This window comes from Onychomys torridus, chromosome 16 (genome assembly GCF_903995425.1).
Source record: "Onychomys torridus chromosome 16, mOncTor1.1, whole genome shotgun sequence".
Lineage (NCBI taxonomy): Eukaryota > Metazoa > Chordata > Mammalia > Rodentia > Cricetidae > Onychomys > Onychomys torridus.
The window spans coordinates 30,520,231-30,539,698 of NC_050458.1; the positions used below are offsets into that span (position 1 = coordinate 30,520,231).

The 19,468-nt window shown below is 42.5% G+C and overlaps 1 protein-coding gene across 3 annotated transcripts in view; it reads right to left on the reverse strand.

Annotated features, from left to right (window-relative positions):
• Positions 1 to 294: 294 nt before the first annotated feature.
• Positions 295 to 19,468, reverse strand: part of Adcy8 (adenylate cyclase 8) — a 227,500-nt gene continuing 208,326 nt past the window's right edge. For all 3 annotated transcript variants that reach the window (XM_036209023.1, XM_036209022.1, XM_036209021.1), the window contains 5 exons: positions 18,796 to 18,954; positions 8,712 to 8,858; positions 5,384 to 5,476; positions 3,820 to 3,934; positions 295 to 876 (listed from right to left, as the gene is read on the reverse strand). In XM_036209023.1, the coding sequence (XP_036064916.1) occupies positions 389 to 876; positions 3,820 to 3,934; positions 5,384 to 5,476; positions 8,712 to 8,858; positions 18,796 to 18,954 (1,002 nt within the window). In that variant the 3' untranslated portion in view covers positions 295 to 388. The remainder of the gene's footprint in view (positions 877 to 3,819; positions 3,935 to 5,383; positions 5,477 to 8,711; positions 8,859 to 18,795; positions 18,955 to 19,468) is intronic.

The window sequence follows — 19,468 nt, forward strand, 5'->3', positions numbered from 1 at the left end:
TGCTCAGCAAATATCAGCTGAATGAACACACAGGTATTGTATGGGCTATGAGGTTCTTGGGTCAGTATGTAACATAATACTTTGCCTGGCATATGATTAGATTTCAAAAAAATGTGAGTTGTTATTAGGCACCTGATAATATCAAGGCTCCATTTACAAACCCCCGTTTCTAATTTAGATGAGAAGAACTTTGGCCTCTAGCATATAAGACATGTTCCAGAAAAGGGTGGTGAATGAGGAGAACCTCAAATTGTGTCCTTGATCTGGTATATTCAAAGACCAATGAAACCATCCTTGTTCTAAAAAAAATTAAACCTTTTTATTAGTATATTTATTTTATATATAAAAGAAATACAAAAAAAGAGAAAGAAACACAAGGAAAATGCTTTTATGGCAAATCGGATTTGTCGGTGCCTTCAGCTTGTGTTCCAGGCTCCGGCCCACTGGGTGTTAATAAAGTCCGCCGGTTGTAATGGCCCTTGATAATGCCCGAGTTGCTGTTCTCATTGAGGAGTTGCTTCTGCCTTTGCCTGTTGAGAGACTGAACAAGGCCAAGGACAACTGCAGCCAGGGAGTATTGCCCAGGCAGTCTTCTTGGTGGCAAGATGAATGGGTTGGGTTGGACTCTTCCCAGGAGAAAGTACGTTTTGATTTTTCCTTCTTGCTCACTGATGCCCTTCACATAGATCTCTCCTCGGTAGTCAAAGGCAAAGCCCTGGTCCTTCAGGATAAGATAGGTCTCCTCTGGAACTTGGATCCGGCCACTCACCCCCGTGCTGTCCATTCGACTTGCCAAGTTCACAGTTTTACCCCAAATGTCATACTGTGGTTTCTTAGCGCCAATTACACCTGCTACCACTGAGCCATGGCTGATGCCTACAAAAGAACCCAAAAGAGCAAGAAGTAAGGTAGAGGAAATGCAGTTAGGCATCTGGACATGCCAGGGAAGTGATAGGCATGAGTGTCATCTCTGGATCAGCATAGTCCAGGTCCTACCTCAAACTAGATGAGTCACCTGGATCAGTTATTTAACTTATTTGGACTTCACTTTACCCATCTATGAATTGGAATACAAAATGAAGTTTATATGAAGTAATATGAGCAAAGCCACTGCCAGAGAGTGATCAACATAAGAGAATCCTCATTTCCGCACACACATAGACTTATCTTGGATGTGGAATGGTCAAAGTGCTGTCCAGGACTCAGGGCCCTGGGATCTTTTGTTGCTTGCACAGTACTCTGAGAGCTTGGGCAGACCATTTCCTTCTCTGTTTCCATTTAGATCTCCATCACTATTCTCTTAGTGCATGGCAATGTCTCATGTGTACCCCGTTGTCCTTTCCCCATTGCTACATGAAGGGAAAGGGCTTTCTGATCTGTACAACTATCCAGTGAGAACACATTTAAACATCTGCCAGCACTTCTTTGTTCCTAAGGATAAAGCCAACACTCTTTAGGATTGTAATTCATAGCTTCCTAGCTTTTGCCTGGCTTGCCAGCCTAATTCACTGTCCCCAATTCCTCCCTCTCTACCACGCCAAATTGAACTGCTAATTCCCTCACCTGGTAACCATATTCACCTTGGTGCTATAGTCTTGTTTTGTTTGAACTCTTTGTGACCTGCTCCAATACTGTTCTTCATTTGGAAATGCTTTTAATGATAGTCTCAATGCTTACTCCTTCAGGAAATCTAGATGACTCTTGTAGCAATGACAACATTTCACTAAATGTGTACTGTGCACATCTGTTTCTTCTAAGAAAGAATTTCATAATTCTATAAACATTGACTAGGCATCTGATATGTGAGATACTGGTAGAGTAGGGGAGGCAAGAAGACATAGGCTTGTCTCCTACTGGAGAGGCAGAAAATAACTTTAAAAGCAGGTAATATAATATTAGCAGATAATGAAAACTAAAACAATCAGTGTATAGAAATAGGAGACCAGAGACATTATGTTGTTGAGTAGAGCAGTTAGGAAAGACCTTCTGACCAGGGACCTGAGGAAAGGAATAGAACTAGCCTTAAAGAGAACTGGGTAAGATCATTCTAGGCAGAAGCAAGAATGGAACACATGTGCACACAGACACTACATACTATACTCCATATATGCACATATATTACACACTATATACCATGCTATACATTCACACTACATACCATACATTATACTATACATATACACATATATACTACATTATATATACACACACTACACACTATCTAGTACACTACACTGCACACACACTATACACTATCCAATATACTACCTACACAGACACTATATACTGTACATTATACCCAACACATTTATATATACATATAGACATTACATACTATACACAACACACACACACACACACACACACACAGAGGTTGTAGAATACATAGGAATCACAATGATGATTAGTTCTTTAAAACCTTGAAAGACATTGTGTCATTTGACTTTCATATGATTTCTATGAGGTCACAGGCAGTGGAGGTGATCAGCACGTGAGGTTAAGAAAGTCTCAGTGTCTTGCTTCAAGTCACAGAGTTGGTTATAACGGACATGAAACACAGACTGAGATGCTCGATCCAGTGGGGATTTAAAGTTTCTCACTCTGGAGATCAATGAAACAACAGCAGCAGTTTAATATATCACATCAAGCGACATCCCTGATCTTACCAATATCTTTGGAATTTACTTAGACCATCTCTCTTTTCAGGGCTAATATTCTTTTTTGACTTTTGGTTCAGTTGTGAAGTCAGTGATTTCAGGAAGGACAGGAGATTGATGAGAAATGTGGGATCGAGCCTTCAACATCCCATCCATAGATCAAAACCATAAATATAAACCCTTGCTTCAAAGAACAAAAGCATGTGGCATTCCTCTGAGCTGAGGAACAGATATTGATATTTCTTTAACCCCTGTTCTTTTCTTGCAAGCTGTTAAGGGAGAGTCTAATGGAATAAAATGGCCTGTCAGTCACAGGATGTTTACAGCAGGAGGACTGCAGCACAAGTTGTCTTAAACCTCTTCTTGGTAGCCAGAATGTCAATTAATCTCAGAGTCAGGGTCCTTGAAGCTGCTGTTGGCACGGCTATTTGGCTGTGTGATGTGATGTTAGGTTAGTGACTCCTCTGTTTGGGGATCCAGTTTCTTCATCTACAAAATGCAAATGTGAGCTAGAGCTTGGGGCTTTCAGGCTGGACCTCTGGAGGCTCCTGAAAGCCCAGGGGAGATGAAGGAGGGATGCACAAATTATGAAAACATGGAGGATTATCAGTCAGTTGCAATGATTACTGTGTGGCCACTTTGCACAAGGAGTGTCTTTCCTGCTATGGAAGGAGACTGTATGGCTGAGAAACTGTTCTTTTTGCCCATTTCTGCCTCAACATTGTATGTGATAGCCTCAGACGTAGAATCCTGCTGTTGTCTGAGGTGTTATCCAGAAGATAAGCAGAGAGCAATACATTGACTACCAGCTTTGAGCAACATGAAAAAGTCAATTACGTGATTCTTGGGTCATTAGCTGCCTTTCTAAGCATGCCTTTGCACAGATGGTGAGGGTACTAGACAGATATGTTGGAGGAGAGGCCAGCCTAGTGTTTACTTTGCATTTCTGCCTGGGTCAGGATCCTGCCTTGCTGCCAGCATCTTGGACGAGGAAGCCCAGAAGGGCCCGAGTTGACTCTGTGCCTGTCCTTGTCAGGGTCATACAGAACCTCATGCATTTTGCAAGAAAAAGCTTTCCTGGCTTGATGCCCAGGAAATGGGAGGGACTGATGGAACAAAGACACTTGGCTCAATGAGTCCTCCACTTCTAGCTGCAACTCACCAATTCGGAGTTCAAAGTTGTTGAATGAATGCTTGTTGATCTCCTGTATGCTTTCGGTCAGGGCAAGAGAGAAGTCAGCCAGGGCACACAAATGCCCCCACTTATCTTCACATTGCTGGAGAAAACAAGAGAAGGGTTCTTTCAGGGTTACAAACATTTGATGTCTTCAGCAGAGGTTTGCAGTCTAACCCCAAGTACACATTTCTTAGGCGGAAATAGCCATGCAAGTGAAGCCCCTACACACTCAAGCCATCAGTATCCCAGAGGCACGAGATCACAGGAGATTCAATTAACACTATAGTCTGTGGATGCCATCATATCTTTCCTTCACATCTACCAGTGTCTAGGAAGGTTGCCTCATTACGGATTCTGGAGTATGCTCACTGGTGTGCATGTATTTGTATCAATGCCCGTCTTTATGTTTTCCTATCCTTGTACATGTAGGTTTTCCAGTCCAGAAGCTGTGTCTGTTTCCTCTGAAATGCTCACAGCATCTGATTAAGGGATGTTCCCATGCATATTTGTGAACTCCCTGAGAGAAGTGCAGAGTGAGCCTCTTTACCTCAGTTTCCAAATCTGTAAAGTGAGGTGAAGCTTGATGGCCCTGTCCACCTCTTCACATTTGAATGAGATTTGTGTGAGAGAGAATTTGGGACCCTACAGAAGTTGGTAGTTCAATCAAAGGCCAAGCATCAGATATTTCTAGTCTTGCAGGCCATACTGTCCTTGTTGTAACTATTCAATGTCGTCATTTTGGTTGTAAAGGGACAAAAGATAAAATGGAAATAAATGGGAATGCTGTGTACAATGAAACTTTATTTACAAACATGGGTGGTTGGTTAGATGTGGCCTGAGGTACTTGTCTTCCAACTCCTGCTATTGAGGGCCACACTTGTAATACCAGCATGGGTTTCATCTCACATAGCTATGCTTAGTGTATCTTCCTTTAATAAAAATGTGTAGAAGAAGGATAAATACAACAATGACTTAATGAGGATTCCATCTTCTCGGTGACTTTGACTCAAACTCATATAACATTTGCCAGGTTATGGCTTCATATGGGGAACATGAAAATTATCTCAGATTACTCACCCATTAGCCCTGGAAGGTAGAAATTAGTATCCCCATTAATATTGGTGCCTAGCACATAGTCAAATATTTTACAAAGCTAATGCTATTATCACCACCACCACCACCACCACCACCACCACCACCACCACCACCACCATGCCATAACATCTTTTGAAGGATCAAATGAAAGCAAGAATAAGGAAATGGATGAGTATTAAGGATTTTTGTAATACCCACAGCTCTATCAGAGTCAAGGTATTCCTTGGCACAGATTTTTGTTCAAGTGAACAGAGAGATTCAGAATCAAGCCTGGAATATTTTAATAGAATAACAGCACCTCATCCAGGAAACCTCCTTTGTCAAGAGTGAATGTACATCCTGCAACCATGAGGGTCCAGTTTAGATTTCCTTCCCACTGTTTTCCATTCCATCCTCAGCACATGACAACAGTCAGACACATGCACAGGTGTGGCCGAGTCCAAGGAGACCTTACCTGTTTCTCTGGTGACAGTCCTGAGACAGCCATGTACGTGCTACCAATGGTTTTAATCTTCTCTATGTCTTGAAACCGGTCTTCCCCGAGCAGCTGCAAAGGATTCAGGTCATGACATTAGTTCTTGTGTTTACACAGCTGCTATATGGGTCTCTAGTAGCCTGGGGCTACTGAAAATGTGCCTCCTCCATTCACTATGGAGAAAGATCTAACTAAAATGGTTGAACATCTTGATGTAGCGTCTTTTCTCTCCAAGGGTCATGCATTCAATCAGTCGATCCACATTTATAAGGACTTGCTAAGTGTCAGATGGATGTGTCTAAATGCTCTTAACTGTTTCAGTGAATCCTGGAATAACCCAGGGTATTTGATAAGCTTAAATAAGAAATAAAAAACATTCCCCAACCAGTCAACACATGTTTTGGAAATTATGTCCAACATGTACTTAGAATGTTACCACTCCCACTTTTTCCCTACTGTAAACTACTGGTCTAAAACACTGTTAGTATTCAGCTTTATCCACTCTTGTCCTTGCCGCCTCTTGCCCAGCATAGTGGCCAGGTGGTATCATTTATGAATGAGTCAGAACATACCCCTGTTTAGTGCAGAACTCTTCAATGGCTTTTAGTTCTACTCAGGATCAAAGTCAGTATTCACAAAGCCCAGCAAAACTTGCCATGACCACTAAACCCCACCCAACACCCAGTCCTTATTGATTCTATAGTCTGCTCCAGCCCTTGGCCTCTTTGCTTACTTTTGAACAAGACAGGCCTGCTTCTGTATTAGGGTGCCTGTGTTTTCTAACACCTCTGGGGCTACTCTTCCTTCAGACAATGGCATGGCCACTCCCATTCTTCTTTCTCATCTTGCCTGACACTTCTCTTCTTTACATTGCCTCAATGACTGCATTTAAATGGAACACAGCTTCCATTTTCACACAGACCTTGTTAGTTTGCTGTCCTGTATCACCTCCTTTCCTTAGATGTAGTCCTGACTTTGTTTACTGACTGTCATTTTTCTTGGGATAGATGACTTTGGCGGCAGGTGTCATTGCCAATTCTGTTCACCACTCAGAACCGAGACAGAACCTTGAGCACAGTGGTGCTGAATGAATGGATGATTGAATGAAAGCCTTTAAGTTTCCAACAATATTACATGGAATTTTCATACCAGTGTTAAGGAAGGGATACTTTGGTCTTTAGTAACTTAAATAAGCAGAACCATGCTCCTGGGTCAGGCCCCAACTATGCCAAGTTTCCAATCCCTGGAATCCACATATGTTATCTTCCATGGCCAAAGGGACTTTGAAGGTGAGATTAGGATTAGGATCTTGGGATGGAAACTAACCTGGGGATATGCCACATGATAAGTGCCCTTAAAAGTAAAAGACAGAACTAGAGATGGGGATATTGGAGTGGAAGCAAAAGTCAGATTTATGTGATTGATAGTTTTATAGATGGGAAGAAGCCATCAGCCAAGGAACTCATATGCCTCTGAAAGTTAAAAGAAAGCCAAGGAATAGATTCTTTCCTGGAGCCTTTAGAGCAGTGGTTCTCAACCTTCCTAATGCTGCAATCCTTTAATACAGTTTCTCATGGTGTGGTGATCCTCAATCATAAAATTATTCTCATTGCTATTTTTATAACTGTAATTTTGATACTGTTATGAATCATAATATAAATATTTGATATGCAGGATATCTGATATGAGACCCAAAGGGGCCATAACCCACAGGTTGAAAACCACTGCTATAGAGGGAACACAGTTCTGCCAGGACATTGATATTATCAGCCTTTAGTTCTCCAGCTGTTTGCCTCCCTTTAAGACTATAAAATTCATAGAGTCTCAAGTGCTGGACATGCATAGGCAGATGTGATAGATGGAATAGATGTGAGTCAGGTATGAAGGTCTGCATACTCGGATGTCTGATGTTTTCTCAAAGACACAAACTAAACATGTCTATCTTTTAGCTGTCATTCAGTTGTGAGTAGTTTAGCTTGAAGGTCTTGGGGGAGTCTTCAATTGCCCAACCCCCTCTACCTCCATACAACTAAATTTTCCTGGCTTCCTCCTGTCTGTGACTGGTCAGATGTTGTCCTTCTATCTTTTCTCTAGAACTACTTAGCTAAGAGCCAAGTTACAAGATAGTAGGAGTCCTCAAAACATGAGGCTGCCTGACCCTGGACTTCCATCCTCCAGAACTATAAACTAAAGATTATTCTTTCACATAAACAATGTCCAATGCCTTTTCCTATCACTCTCTTTATGGTTGTGGGGAACCCAGAGCTTTGCATGTGTTAGGTTGTTTGTTCTCCCAGCCTGAGACAGTGTCTCTAAATGTAGTAGGTCCCAGCAGGGAACAAGAGAAGGTTTCTGTGATGAATGTGTAGCCTACTTTAGAAGACATGCAGTCACCATGGAGTTTCCCCTCACATCTTACAAGGCCCTAACCATAACTGCTAACCAATGCACTAGCCATGCCTCCTTCTATGAAAGTGACTTATAGTCTACATGGTAAAGCCATGAGAGGCAAGAAGTGATTGTGTCTGATTTATGTGGACCCTACTCTGTAATTTCACATATCCATATGGGATCATCATATGTAAAACTCAGAAGCAGCAAGTAGAATGGTTGTTAATAATAGCATTAGGGAGCCAAAGCGAGGTGGGGATATGGAGATATTTGTTACAGGGTAGAATGTTTCAGGTAGACAGAAGGAGAAGTCCTGGAGCCCACTGCAAACTATGGTGACTGTGGTGGTTTGGAAGAAAATGGCCCCCAAAGGGAGTGGCACTATTAGGAGATGTGGCCTTGCTGAAGTATGTGAGGAAGTGTGTCACTATGGGAGTGGGCTTTGAGGTTTCCTTTGCTCAAGCTTCATTCAGTGTAACACTCAGACCACTTCCTGTTGCCTGCAAGATGTAAGACTCTCAGCTATTTCTCCAGTACCATGTCTGCCTGCACGTTATCATGTCCTACTATGGTGATAATGGACAGAACCTCTGGACTGTAAGCCAGCCATCCCAATTAAGTGTTTTCTTTTATAGTGTTGCCATAGTCATGGTGTCTCTTCACAGCAATAGAAACTCTAAGACAATGATTAAAGTAAGTGATGTATTGTATTTCATCTTCAAGAGGTTACATTTTTTTTTAGTGTTTTTTACCTTAATGTGTGGGTGATGAATATGTTGATTGACTTAACTAGTCTATATTTTATACATTCATCAAGACATCCATTTATTCAGATGGAAATTGATTGCAAAAGTAAAATAATCTAATACATATTTGTGTTTGACATACACCCTAGAGTTCTGATACTTAGATTTACCTCGTCAAAGTCAGCAATGATCTCATTCAGCAAGCGCAGACATTCCACTCCCTGGTTGTTCATTTCTGTCTGAGAGTAAAAGTCTGCAAATCCAGGGATGGAGGCAAACATCACCCCGACAGCATCATAGGATTGCGAATATAGCTCCTGGGGCAGAGAGGAGGTAGAAATAATCATCAGAGCTCAAGTTCTGCAATGATACTACCTGTACATAAGGATCTGGCAGACGGGAATCCAGTGGCAAGACAAAAAAAAAAATGAGAGTTCAGGCATGACATGTTAGCAATGTATGTCTCAGTATTCCCAAGCTGCAATAACCAAATACATCAGTCTGGGTTGATTAGAAACCACAAATTTATTTCTTGTGTTTTGGATGCTTGTAAGTATCCATAAGATTTAGTGTATAATGAGGAGCCACTTTCTGGTTCAAAGATGGCACTTTCTAGCTGTGTCCATACGTGCCAGGAGGAGCAAGGCAGCTTTCTTGGAACTCTTTAATAAGCACACTATTCCAGTTGTCATGGTTTAGACACAAAGAATCTTCCAACAGATGTATTGTTAAATCCTTGGTCCCTGGCTGGTGGTTCTAGTCATTGAGAGGTACCCTGGGTCATGAGGGCTCTGTCCTCACACATTAACCCTTGATGGATTGGTAAGGTGGTATTATTGGGAGGTGAGGGGGAATAGAAGTTGTATTCTAGTTGTAGGAAGTAAGTTACTAGGGTATGCCCAGAAAAATATACCTTAGAAGATTTAGAGGGACATAAATGTTCCATCCCTTGGATCATAATCACAGAATCATGTGGTCTTCAACCTCAGCTGAGCCAGCACTTTTGAATGTCATGCCTTTGTCCTTGGTTAAATCTTCTGTTCTTCTCAATGACTGGTCCAGAGTTTCAGGATTCTCCTTAACTTAACCTACCACATTGTCCTTCTCCATAGATGACCTTTCTGCTGCCTCACCAAGAAAGCTGAGACTGGGTGGTAACTCTCCTTGGTTTTAGCCCTCATGTATACATACATACATACATACATACATACATACATACATACATACATAGATGTGTGTGTGTGTGTGTGTGTGTGTGTGTGTGTGTGTGTGTGTGTGTATGTAATTATTTTATCCTTTTCCCTTCAACTCTGGCAACTCTGCTGTCACTGTTAACCCTCTCTTTTGTCTTACTCCCGCCTTCTCCATGCTGGTCTCCACTAGCTGTCTTTTTTAAAGAGGAAATGATCTTGCAGACACTTGTGTCTGTCAACCAGTCCCTCCTCATCCTGGCTTCCATCCTTCTTGAGCTGTCTTTCTACTCTGTCTATTGCTATTCACATCTCATGCTGGAATGAAACAAATAGAGAGAAAGTCATCCAAATTGGGAAAATCAGTGTACATGTGCCAGTTCCCATCTCACTGAGCATCCTCATAGCTCAGCACACTGGCCACGCAGGACCTCATGTCTCTTGACTTTCCATGAAATACCTCATTTTCTTATGCCTGCCCCCTTTAAGGATTTATTTTGGAAAAAACCTTCCATCTATTTTAAGCGCTTTGTCTGTTCACCTTGGACAGCCTCACTTGACAGGGCTCATTGATGTTCAACCTCTCCATAGAAGTTTCCAAATTCATGTTTCTAGATTAGTTCTTGGGGCTTGATCACCTTGGATTGTTCTCTTACTCTTTTGTTTGTTTGTTTGTTTTTGTTTTTTCAAACAAAACCCTGCACAGGGTTTCTTTGTGCAGTTTTGGTGCCTGTCCTGGATCTCGCTCTGTAGACCAGGCTGGCCTCGAACTCACAGAGATCCTCCTCGCTCTGCCTCCCGATTGCTGGGATTAAAGGCGTGCACCACCTTCTCACACTCTTTAAACTATGATGCTACATACTTAGAGTGTTTCTCTTTATAGCTAAGACTTCATCTGTTCCTTCATTCTCTTCTATTAGAAACACCAGAGCTACAAAATCTACAGAGGAAATATCAGTTATCTTGGACTCTTTCTTGGTCCCACTCCTCTTGAACTTATCTTAGTGTTGCTGTTATTTTTTTAAAAGTAAGCTTCTTTCCAGTGCTTTGCTTGACCAGTAATAGAAAAGCTTCCTACTTGCAGACTTCCAGCCTTGTTCTATTCAAAGGCAATCTCCATATGCCACCTAGAGTGACCCCTTTAAAGGGATATGTATGATATTGAATACTTACCACACTCCTCCATTCTTTTCTTCTTCTTTTTGTTCTGGAGCTGAGGACTGAACCCAGGGCCTTGAACTTGCTAGGCAAGCGCTCTACCGCTGAGCTAAATCCCCAACCCCACTCCTCCATTCTTAAAGCCCTCCAGTGGCTCACAGTTGCCCTCAACGTAAATTTCTAACACCACACCATGGCACATACTCATAGCCTCACTATTGCCTATCTCTTTAACATAAGGCCTACAAGTTCCCAATTCTTTGGACTCGTAAAACACTAAAGCATGTCTACTTTTTGCTTATGTGTTGGCATTGAACTCAGAGCCCTGCATATTTGTGCTCGTTCATTGAGTTGTATTATGAGTCTGCTTCTCTGCTTCCAAATCCTGTTGTAGCAACTGCTACAGGCACCCTCCCTGAGATGGTTTCACTCTACTCAACTGTCAACACTTGCGGGTCTTGTGAGTTTTTCCTTTGGCCACAAGAGGGCACTCTGCTCATGTGACTGGTAGCTTTGAAGAGGCAGAGAATTAATATCCCTAAATCCCAGGTCTCCACAAACAACTGATGGGAAGTGGTATTTTGTACCTTCCTCCTTCACTCCTACAGTCATGTAACTTTGAACTGTAAGACTCAGCTTCCATTGCCCACATAGATAGCTAGCTGATCTACCCAATAATGCATCGTATATCAATGTCTTCTTTCTCTTCCTTCCATTTTGTATTTCCTAGGATCTCCGACAGGGAAGTGCTGCCTCTTACGTTCTAGTTTTCAAGGTTTTCTTCCAGAAGAAACAAACAGTTTCCATGCCACCATGTAAATAAATTCATTTATGCCACCTGTCCGGTGATGAGAAATTTTCTTCTAGGTCTGAGGTTAGCTCCTTAATGAGGTAACGTCTGGTTTCCGGTCTTCACTAATCATGTAGAGATGTGTTTTGCAGAAACTTTCTTGGCTCTTGAATGGGGGCAGGAGGCTGAGCTCAATGCTGTCGAAGTGCCACAAGCATCTCTGTAATACACTCCTCGCCCCAGCATCCAACTCTTCCTTTAAACATGAATTCCATGATGGCAAAGATATACATGCCATCCATCTTGGTGAGTTTACTGCAGTCCTGAAATGTGATGCATGCCTTACACAAAAACAACTAGTTGCTGAGTTAATGACTTTTTGGTCTTATCAGGAAACAGTAAAACCTTAATAGTACTTTCACATGAACCTGATGAATTATAACAATCCAGCAAAGTTTCCTAATTATTATTCTCATTTCACAGATAAGTCAAATGAGACAGAAGAGTTCCATTGTTCTTTTGGATCATGTAGCTAACAGTGGAAGAGGCAGGGTAGAAGATTCCAGGGTTTCTTTAGTCCACGTGTTCTTCCTATATCATGCCCTATGTCAGAGAAAGACACTGCCACTGATTCATGATCAATCTTGAGTTTGAAGTGTGAATCAATGTAGTTTTCCTCCAAAGAAACTCAGGCCGGTGGTGACTGGCTGGACAGAGTGACAGAGGAGAGAAGCACAGCAGCAAATGGCTTCCTAAGGGAGGGCAGACCCTGCTCAATTTGGCCTTGGGCAGGTATGGATGCATGGAAGAAAGCTATTTCTGCTTCATGAATCAGAGAACTTGTGTAAGTAAGCTGAAAGAATCATATCCTCCAGACGGCTGAGTTTTTTGTTGTTTGTTTTTGGGTAATAGTCTCTACTACTCAATTACCTATATTATTTTGTGTGGGCTGCTATCACAGAGTGACTTAAACAACTGAAATGTATTTTTCATCATTCTGGAGGGTGAGAATCTGAGACCAAGGCATTTCAGAGACTCTTCTACTCACAAGGTCCATGCCCATCTCTCCCTGCATCTTACTGTGTTCTTTACTTTGGGTTCTAATCTTCTCTTTTTACGAGGATGCCAGTGAGACTGTCCCAGGATCACCTGCATGACTTCATTTTAATACAACCACTTCTCCTATGACAGCTACAGCTTGATGTCCTTGGGTTAGAATTTCAGACACAAATTTTGAGGAAGCACAATTCAGCCCACACAGCCTCTACTTCTACTTAAAAATAGAAAAGAGAAAATCTTATCCTCTGATATCTACTCCATAGCCAACTTCTTTTTATTTCCTACAGTATAAATGCCTCTACTGTGTAAAATATCTGCCCACCAGGGCTTTTCCTTTATCTGTTATTTTCTTAAACTTTCTTTTTATTTATTCTTTGTGTCTTTCACATCATGCATCTCTATCCCATTCATTTCCCTGTCCTTTCATATCCATCCTCTGCCCTTGCAATTCTTCCCAAAACAAAATAAAATTTAAGAGAAAATAGAAAACATAGGAAAAAAGGAAAAAAAATCATGTCATGAAAGCTGTAGTGTGACTCAGTGAGTCTTGAAGTAAAGCCTTATATCTACATATCTTTATTTGCAAGTGTTCATCGCAGAGAGTCATTGGTCTGGTTCAAGGCCTCTGGTTTCTGCTACATTGTTGATGCTGGGCCCTCACTGGGACTCCTCTTGGATATCCTGTTGTTGCCCTGGGTCATGGAGTTCCTGCAGCTTTGGGTCTACAGAACCTTCACATGCTCCTACAGATCATAGATGGGGTAGATGTTGGGATGGGCCAACTCATAACCCTGGTTCTGTGCTTGGATAGATGCAGGGCTGGTCAGCCCACCATTTCTACCCAGTCCTTACCACCAGGGTGAGCTTTCCAGCACTGCCCTGGTTAGTTCACTCTTTGCAGTGATGAGCAAGAGGCAAAGCCACTTCCCCTGTTTTCATTCCCTCGGGTTGGGTCTCCCACACCTGCACCATCAGGGCCAGATCTACTATGTTGCTCAGGCAAGGCACAAGGGCCACTCTCCTGAGTGCTGCAACTGGTGAGGGGCAGGGACAACTCTCCGACTCTTATGACCACAGGGTCATCACTCTCACCTGCCATAGGTAGTGAGGGTGGGGTAGGGGTAGGGCATTTCTCCCCTGCCCACATCACCATATGGCAGATGAGGGGCCAGGTCAGATCTCCCATGCTCATGCTCTCGGCCCAGTTCACCTATAGCCCTATCAATAGGGTCAGCCACCATAGGGCTTCCTAAAGTGTTTGCCCACTGGAGATCTAATGAATCCTAGCTCTTCCCTCACCTGTCTCTTTCTTTTCATTTCTCAGTCTTGCCAACATTTAGAGTGTTCTGATTTCTTATTTCATTTTGCATGTGTTTGTGTATATGTGGTGTGCATAGATGTTTGCATGCATGTGCATTTGTGTGTAGGCATACATGTTTGCATGCTGTGTACATGGGTGTGCACATGTGTGTGGAGGCATGAGGCTGATGTTTGAAGTTTCTACCTTTTTCACTGGGCGTGATTCTCTCAACTGAACTGAGAGACCAACAATGTGTCTAGTCTAACGAGCCTGGTTGCTCCAGGGACCTCCTCTCTTTGCCTTAAAAGTGATGTAATTACCACCACGCCTATCTGCCATTTATATGGGTGCTATGTGTCCAAGATCTGTTCCTCACACTTGCACAGCAGGTATTTTACCTACTAAGTCATACTTCCAGCCACTGCTCTGATTTCCTAAAAAATAAAATTATGACAAAACCAGCTATTTTCACTGAGCACTTATATGCCAGGCACATCACAGAATACTGCATGGATCATCTTATTTAATGCTCACAATAACTGCTTAAGGCAGATATAATTAAGGTCTTTATTTTATCTATGGGAGGACAAGAGAGGTTGAGGTTAAGTACTTTGCTTAAAACTCACAGTTATTAAGGGGTAGAGAAGAAATTTATAACTGGATAGACTGACTCCAGAGCCCAAACTACTACTAATGGTGGCAATAATAATAATGTATTCATTTAGGAATGATGGCAATACTAGCCATGATACACAGGAAGAAATATTACAGCTGGAAACTGCTTTAGCTCATTATTTGAATGGAAAGTTGATTTAACATCAGGGGAATCTATGTTAGATAAAACACTGAGCTTGGAAATATGGACTCAGTTCAGCTCTTGACTATTGCATCTATCGGAAGTGAGAAGAATGGGAAAGAGTGGGGCCACTTCTTTTCTTGGCCAGATGCTAACTGGTGGCGAGAGTGTCCAGAAGATACTAATATACATAAAGAAAACCCACAAGCACAGGCTCTCAGGTGATGATGGGTTAGATACACACAGGACCCAAATGGGATCCTTCGTTTCTTTTCAGGAAATGGAACCAGAATGGCTTGTTTACCTACTCACTGGCTGACAGAGAACATGGAGAGTGCTGTGCCTCCATCTTCAAGAGGGGCAGAAAGGGGAACCCATACTATTGGGCTTGCCACATGGGAGGAGAAACTTGTTTATTTTGGACACAAACGAATTCTTGAGGAGATAACATCAGTGATGCATGCCATAGTCACTGTGGTTCTTCTCACTGTATCCTCCCCAACTAGATTAGGTAAAAGATTTAATGGGGAGTCCCCCCCACCAGGAGATCAGGGCAATGAATGTGGAAAGAGAGATGATGATCTCTGCAGATGTGGTCACATGACTTTAGGCAGCAAGGCGGACTCTCTGACCTTCACCCCTTCGAGTGTGAAAGGGTGCTGACTATTTCTCTGCTTTGCACCTGGTCACAATGAAATGCTCCACTCCAGTTGGCTCTTTGTTCCATGGCATTGCTACTGGCTGTGACTTTGTCACTGTTCCTAGTAATTGCTTTCACCCATGTCGCTTTGGGGATCAGGTGGAAATAATTCTGCACAATCACTGCCTATTGTGGTCTAAATATGAACTGTCTGTAATGGGCTCATGTACTGGGAACTTTGCTGCTAGCCAATAGGATTTGGGGAAGTGACTGAGTGGGTGCAGAGGGCCTGAACCTAACTGATAGATCGATACTTTATAGATTTGCATTGCAGAAAGTAGGGAGTGGGCCATTGGGGATGTTTCCTCTGCTATCCACTTCTTGCTTTTTTCCTAGCTGCAGTGAAGTAAACAGCTCTGCTCTTCCATGTGCCTCTATCATGATCCTCTGCGTCACCACAGGCATAGAAATCATGGACACAATCAGAATGTATGTCCTTCCTTAAGATGCTTGTTTGCTCAGACATTCTACCACAGTAGTGGAAACAAAAACAAAACAAAACAAAACAACACTCTGACCCAAGAGGTCTTGCTATATGTCTCCTGATCCCCACAGACAAGCAAGGTGGTACAAACAAAGCAAGATAATTCAGGTTAATACACAATGGACTCAACTAGAAAGATAAAGGGAGAATCAGGGGATCCTAGTAAACCTCTCAGGAACTAAGACATATAGAGCTATCATCTCTTTGGATGAGAACAAATCAGAACAACCTAAAGTTGATCTCACATGGGGACAGCACAGCAGCTTGAGGAGGTCTGTGGAGGAATACAGGAAGCCTTATGTGATTCCCAGGAAATACATGTCCATCTTGGCCTCACTGCTTCTTCTCACTCACATCTCCTTGCACTGTCTCCCATTGGCAATCCCCACCTGGATGCCAAAGCCCATGGACGATTATTGATGTTGTGTACCCAGTTTATTCCTAACCCTACCCAGGAAAATTAGAAAAGAGTGAAGGAGCTTGGAGAGATGCATGCAACCTACCCACCACCTTTAGAGATGGTGGCTTTATTTTAACTCACTCTAATTAACTGTTTTCAGTGTGCCATCTGTTTCTTTCTATTCTGGGTTGGAAGAAGCTAAAAATGTGTTGTAAACTGTAGAAGGGTAAATGAATATAGAAAAGCTATAATCGTTATATTGTCATCTTTCTCTGTGGGTTGGGAGTACAGGTTCGGACTGTGTAGAGGATTCTGAACACTCACACTCACCCCTCCTCCATTCCACCTGCCAACATGGGGAAACTGCTCTCCTCTTTTCTCAGGGAACTGTGTTGTCTGATCCTTTCTGTACCCAGGCTGCTGGTAATTAAGTCCTGTGCTTCTTATACCAAGTGAAAGCCAGGGGAGAAAGAATATCTGAGACCTGAGGACATTCTCTGTCAGTAATCATAATCTCTGCTCAGATGTCACCCTCTCTTAAAGACTTTCTATGATCCTGCTCAGTGGGGTTCGGTCCACACCCCAGCTGGGTACCTGGAGTTTTGCACATCTCCACGTGGGTTCTTTCCTTTCAGGATGATATCATTTTCTCTTCTCTCTTCCTCAGGCGTCTCACAGCTATGATGTTATGAAAAGAAGCTCTCTGTCATTGGCTTGGGATTCCCCTCTGAGGTTCCTGTGTTCCTGTCTGTCCATTTGGTGATCATGATTGATGAACATCCACATTCACATTCTCTCTGCTCTAGCAGCTGTCAAAAAACTCTTGTAGCGAAGTCTCAAGAAAACCAAGCCCAAACACAACTCCAGAAAAATTTACCTGTTGTGAAGAGTGAGTAACTATGATCTGGAGAGGCCCTCCGGGAGTCAAATGCTTCTGCAGTTTGATATTCCAAGCATGCCTTCTCTTTTACTGTTCTGTTCTTCTTTGGCTTGGATGGGACTATCTCAGTTCTGTTATCTAAGGTCCCAAGGTAAGGGTCACACATTTAACATCTTTGAGGATCTTAGAGGTAATAGGAATGATAGTGTGTAGTTGGGCCAATTGGAGACTCTGTTATGTTCTGGAAGGCATTGTACCCACAAATTAAAACAAGCCAGCAAATCAGTAACCAGTGGTCTCTGTCTTAGCCAGCTGGTTTAGACTTTTCTAAGAGAAAGCCTGTTGTAACCTTATTCTAAGAGTTGTCAGGCTCTGTTGAGCTGATTGCAAACCTTGTAATGAAAGGCAATGTCAGCCCAGCCTCTATGTCAGCACACATTGCCTTTGTACCACGTTTCAAGGGTCAGCTGGCCTTGTTTGAGTGCTTCAGCAAGGGATCAAGGATCAGGCATGAGGCTCAGTGGTGATCAAGACTGGCTGAATCTCTCCTGAGCATCCTTGAGCTCACCATCTTGTGAAAAAGAAGCAGCCAGACTAGTTCATCTTTGTGCGATGTCTTCTTGAGGCAGAGTCTACAGGTGGTGGCCCTTGGGATTCTGTCCATAGTGCTTGGTCTATCTGCGTGTCTCACAGAGCACAGTCAAGCACTCTGATGCACTTAGCCTCTGGTGTTCGAAACAGTATTCTGTTTGCTCTTGAGTAACTTTCCCTTCAAACGTCCAGGGTAAACTCAATAATTTCAGTGTTTTCATTTCTCATCACTCACATTGGCATCATTTTCGAGTTCTTTAGTTCTACCTCTCACAAACGCAGCTCCTATTCTCTCTATTTCCATCATCTTCTAGGCCTCCCATTAGGGTCTCACCTTAGCTGTTTTAGGGTCTTTGACCAAACATTGGGCTTATAATATCTAGCTCCATGTTCTAATCCATGCATCTATTAATGAAGACTTGGGTTGCTTCCACCTTTTGGCTATTGACTACTATATGTAAGACATAAATATCTCAGCTCTTTGAGACCTTGCTTTCAATTATTTTGGGGATACACTTAGAATTGTTGGAGCTCCCTTTCTCTCTCTCCTCCTCCCAATGGTATACATATGTTATATCATATTCATATATATATATATATATATATATATATATATATATATATATGTGCATGCACATATGTAAAAGCTTAAAGTTCCAATCCAGTGATTAATAGGGGTCTTATATCCATCCAACAGGCAAAGTACTAGATGCCAGAAGAGACAGTGTGTAAATTTCATAGCATCAGACATATTGGATTGCTAGGTACCATGTGATAGGCATGGTCTTTTTTTTTTTTTCTCTTAAATCTCCTGAGTGTAACAGAGTTTTATTTTAAGAGCTAGGGATCAGTGTGATCATTTGCACACCACCCCATTCCCCACTAGCTAGTCAGACCTAGGCTCACCTCGTTGTCTCTGTCTTTCTCCAGGAAGTGACGGGCCACATGGCTGGGTAAGATATTTCGCAGCATGTTTTCATTGTGTTCCCTCAGCTCCTTCATCTCATTGATCTCCTCTTTGGCCTGTACTCGCCACAGGAAATCCAGGCGGGCTGTGTATTCCAGCTATAATTGAGAGGAGACACAGAGAAGCAGTAGGTTCAGGTACACATGTCTGGAAGATGGTGGGGGAAGGTTCTCTGGGACTCTTCACAGGTGAAAGACAGCCTGCTTTTCTCATTGGAAGGCACATGCCTGAAGCCAAGCTATTGGAGGAGGATGCTCAGAGCTTGCAGGGATGGGCATCTGCTCTCTCAGGTGCTATCTGCACATAGATTGTCTCCGGTGTGGGGTTATGTGACAATACCCATTTCCTCTGTTGACTGTAAGTGGCACATGTCCAGGAAGCTTTCCATCTGCTTGACATTGCATTCTTTCTGTCTTAAACTGAAGGTGTACCCTGAACACAGGAGTTCCTATTTTGAAACCCTACTTTTTAATTCTTTGTGGCATATCTTTAGCAAAGGGATCTTTGGAGAGAAGTTAAGGTTCAATGAGACCTTGAAGGTGGGATGCTTGGGATGAGATTCCTGACCTTACTAGGGGAGACAGGATCAGCTTTGCCCTTCCTTTATCATGT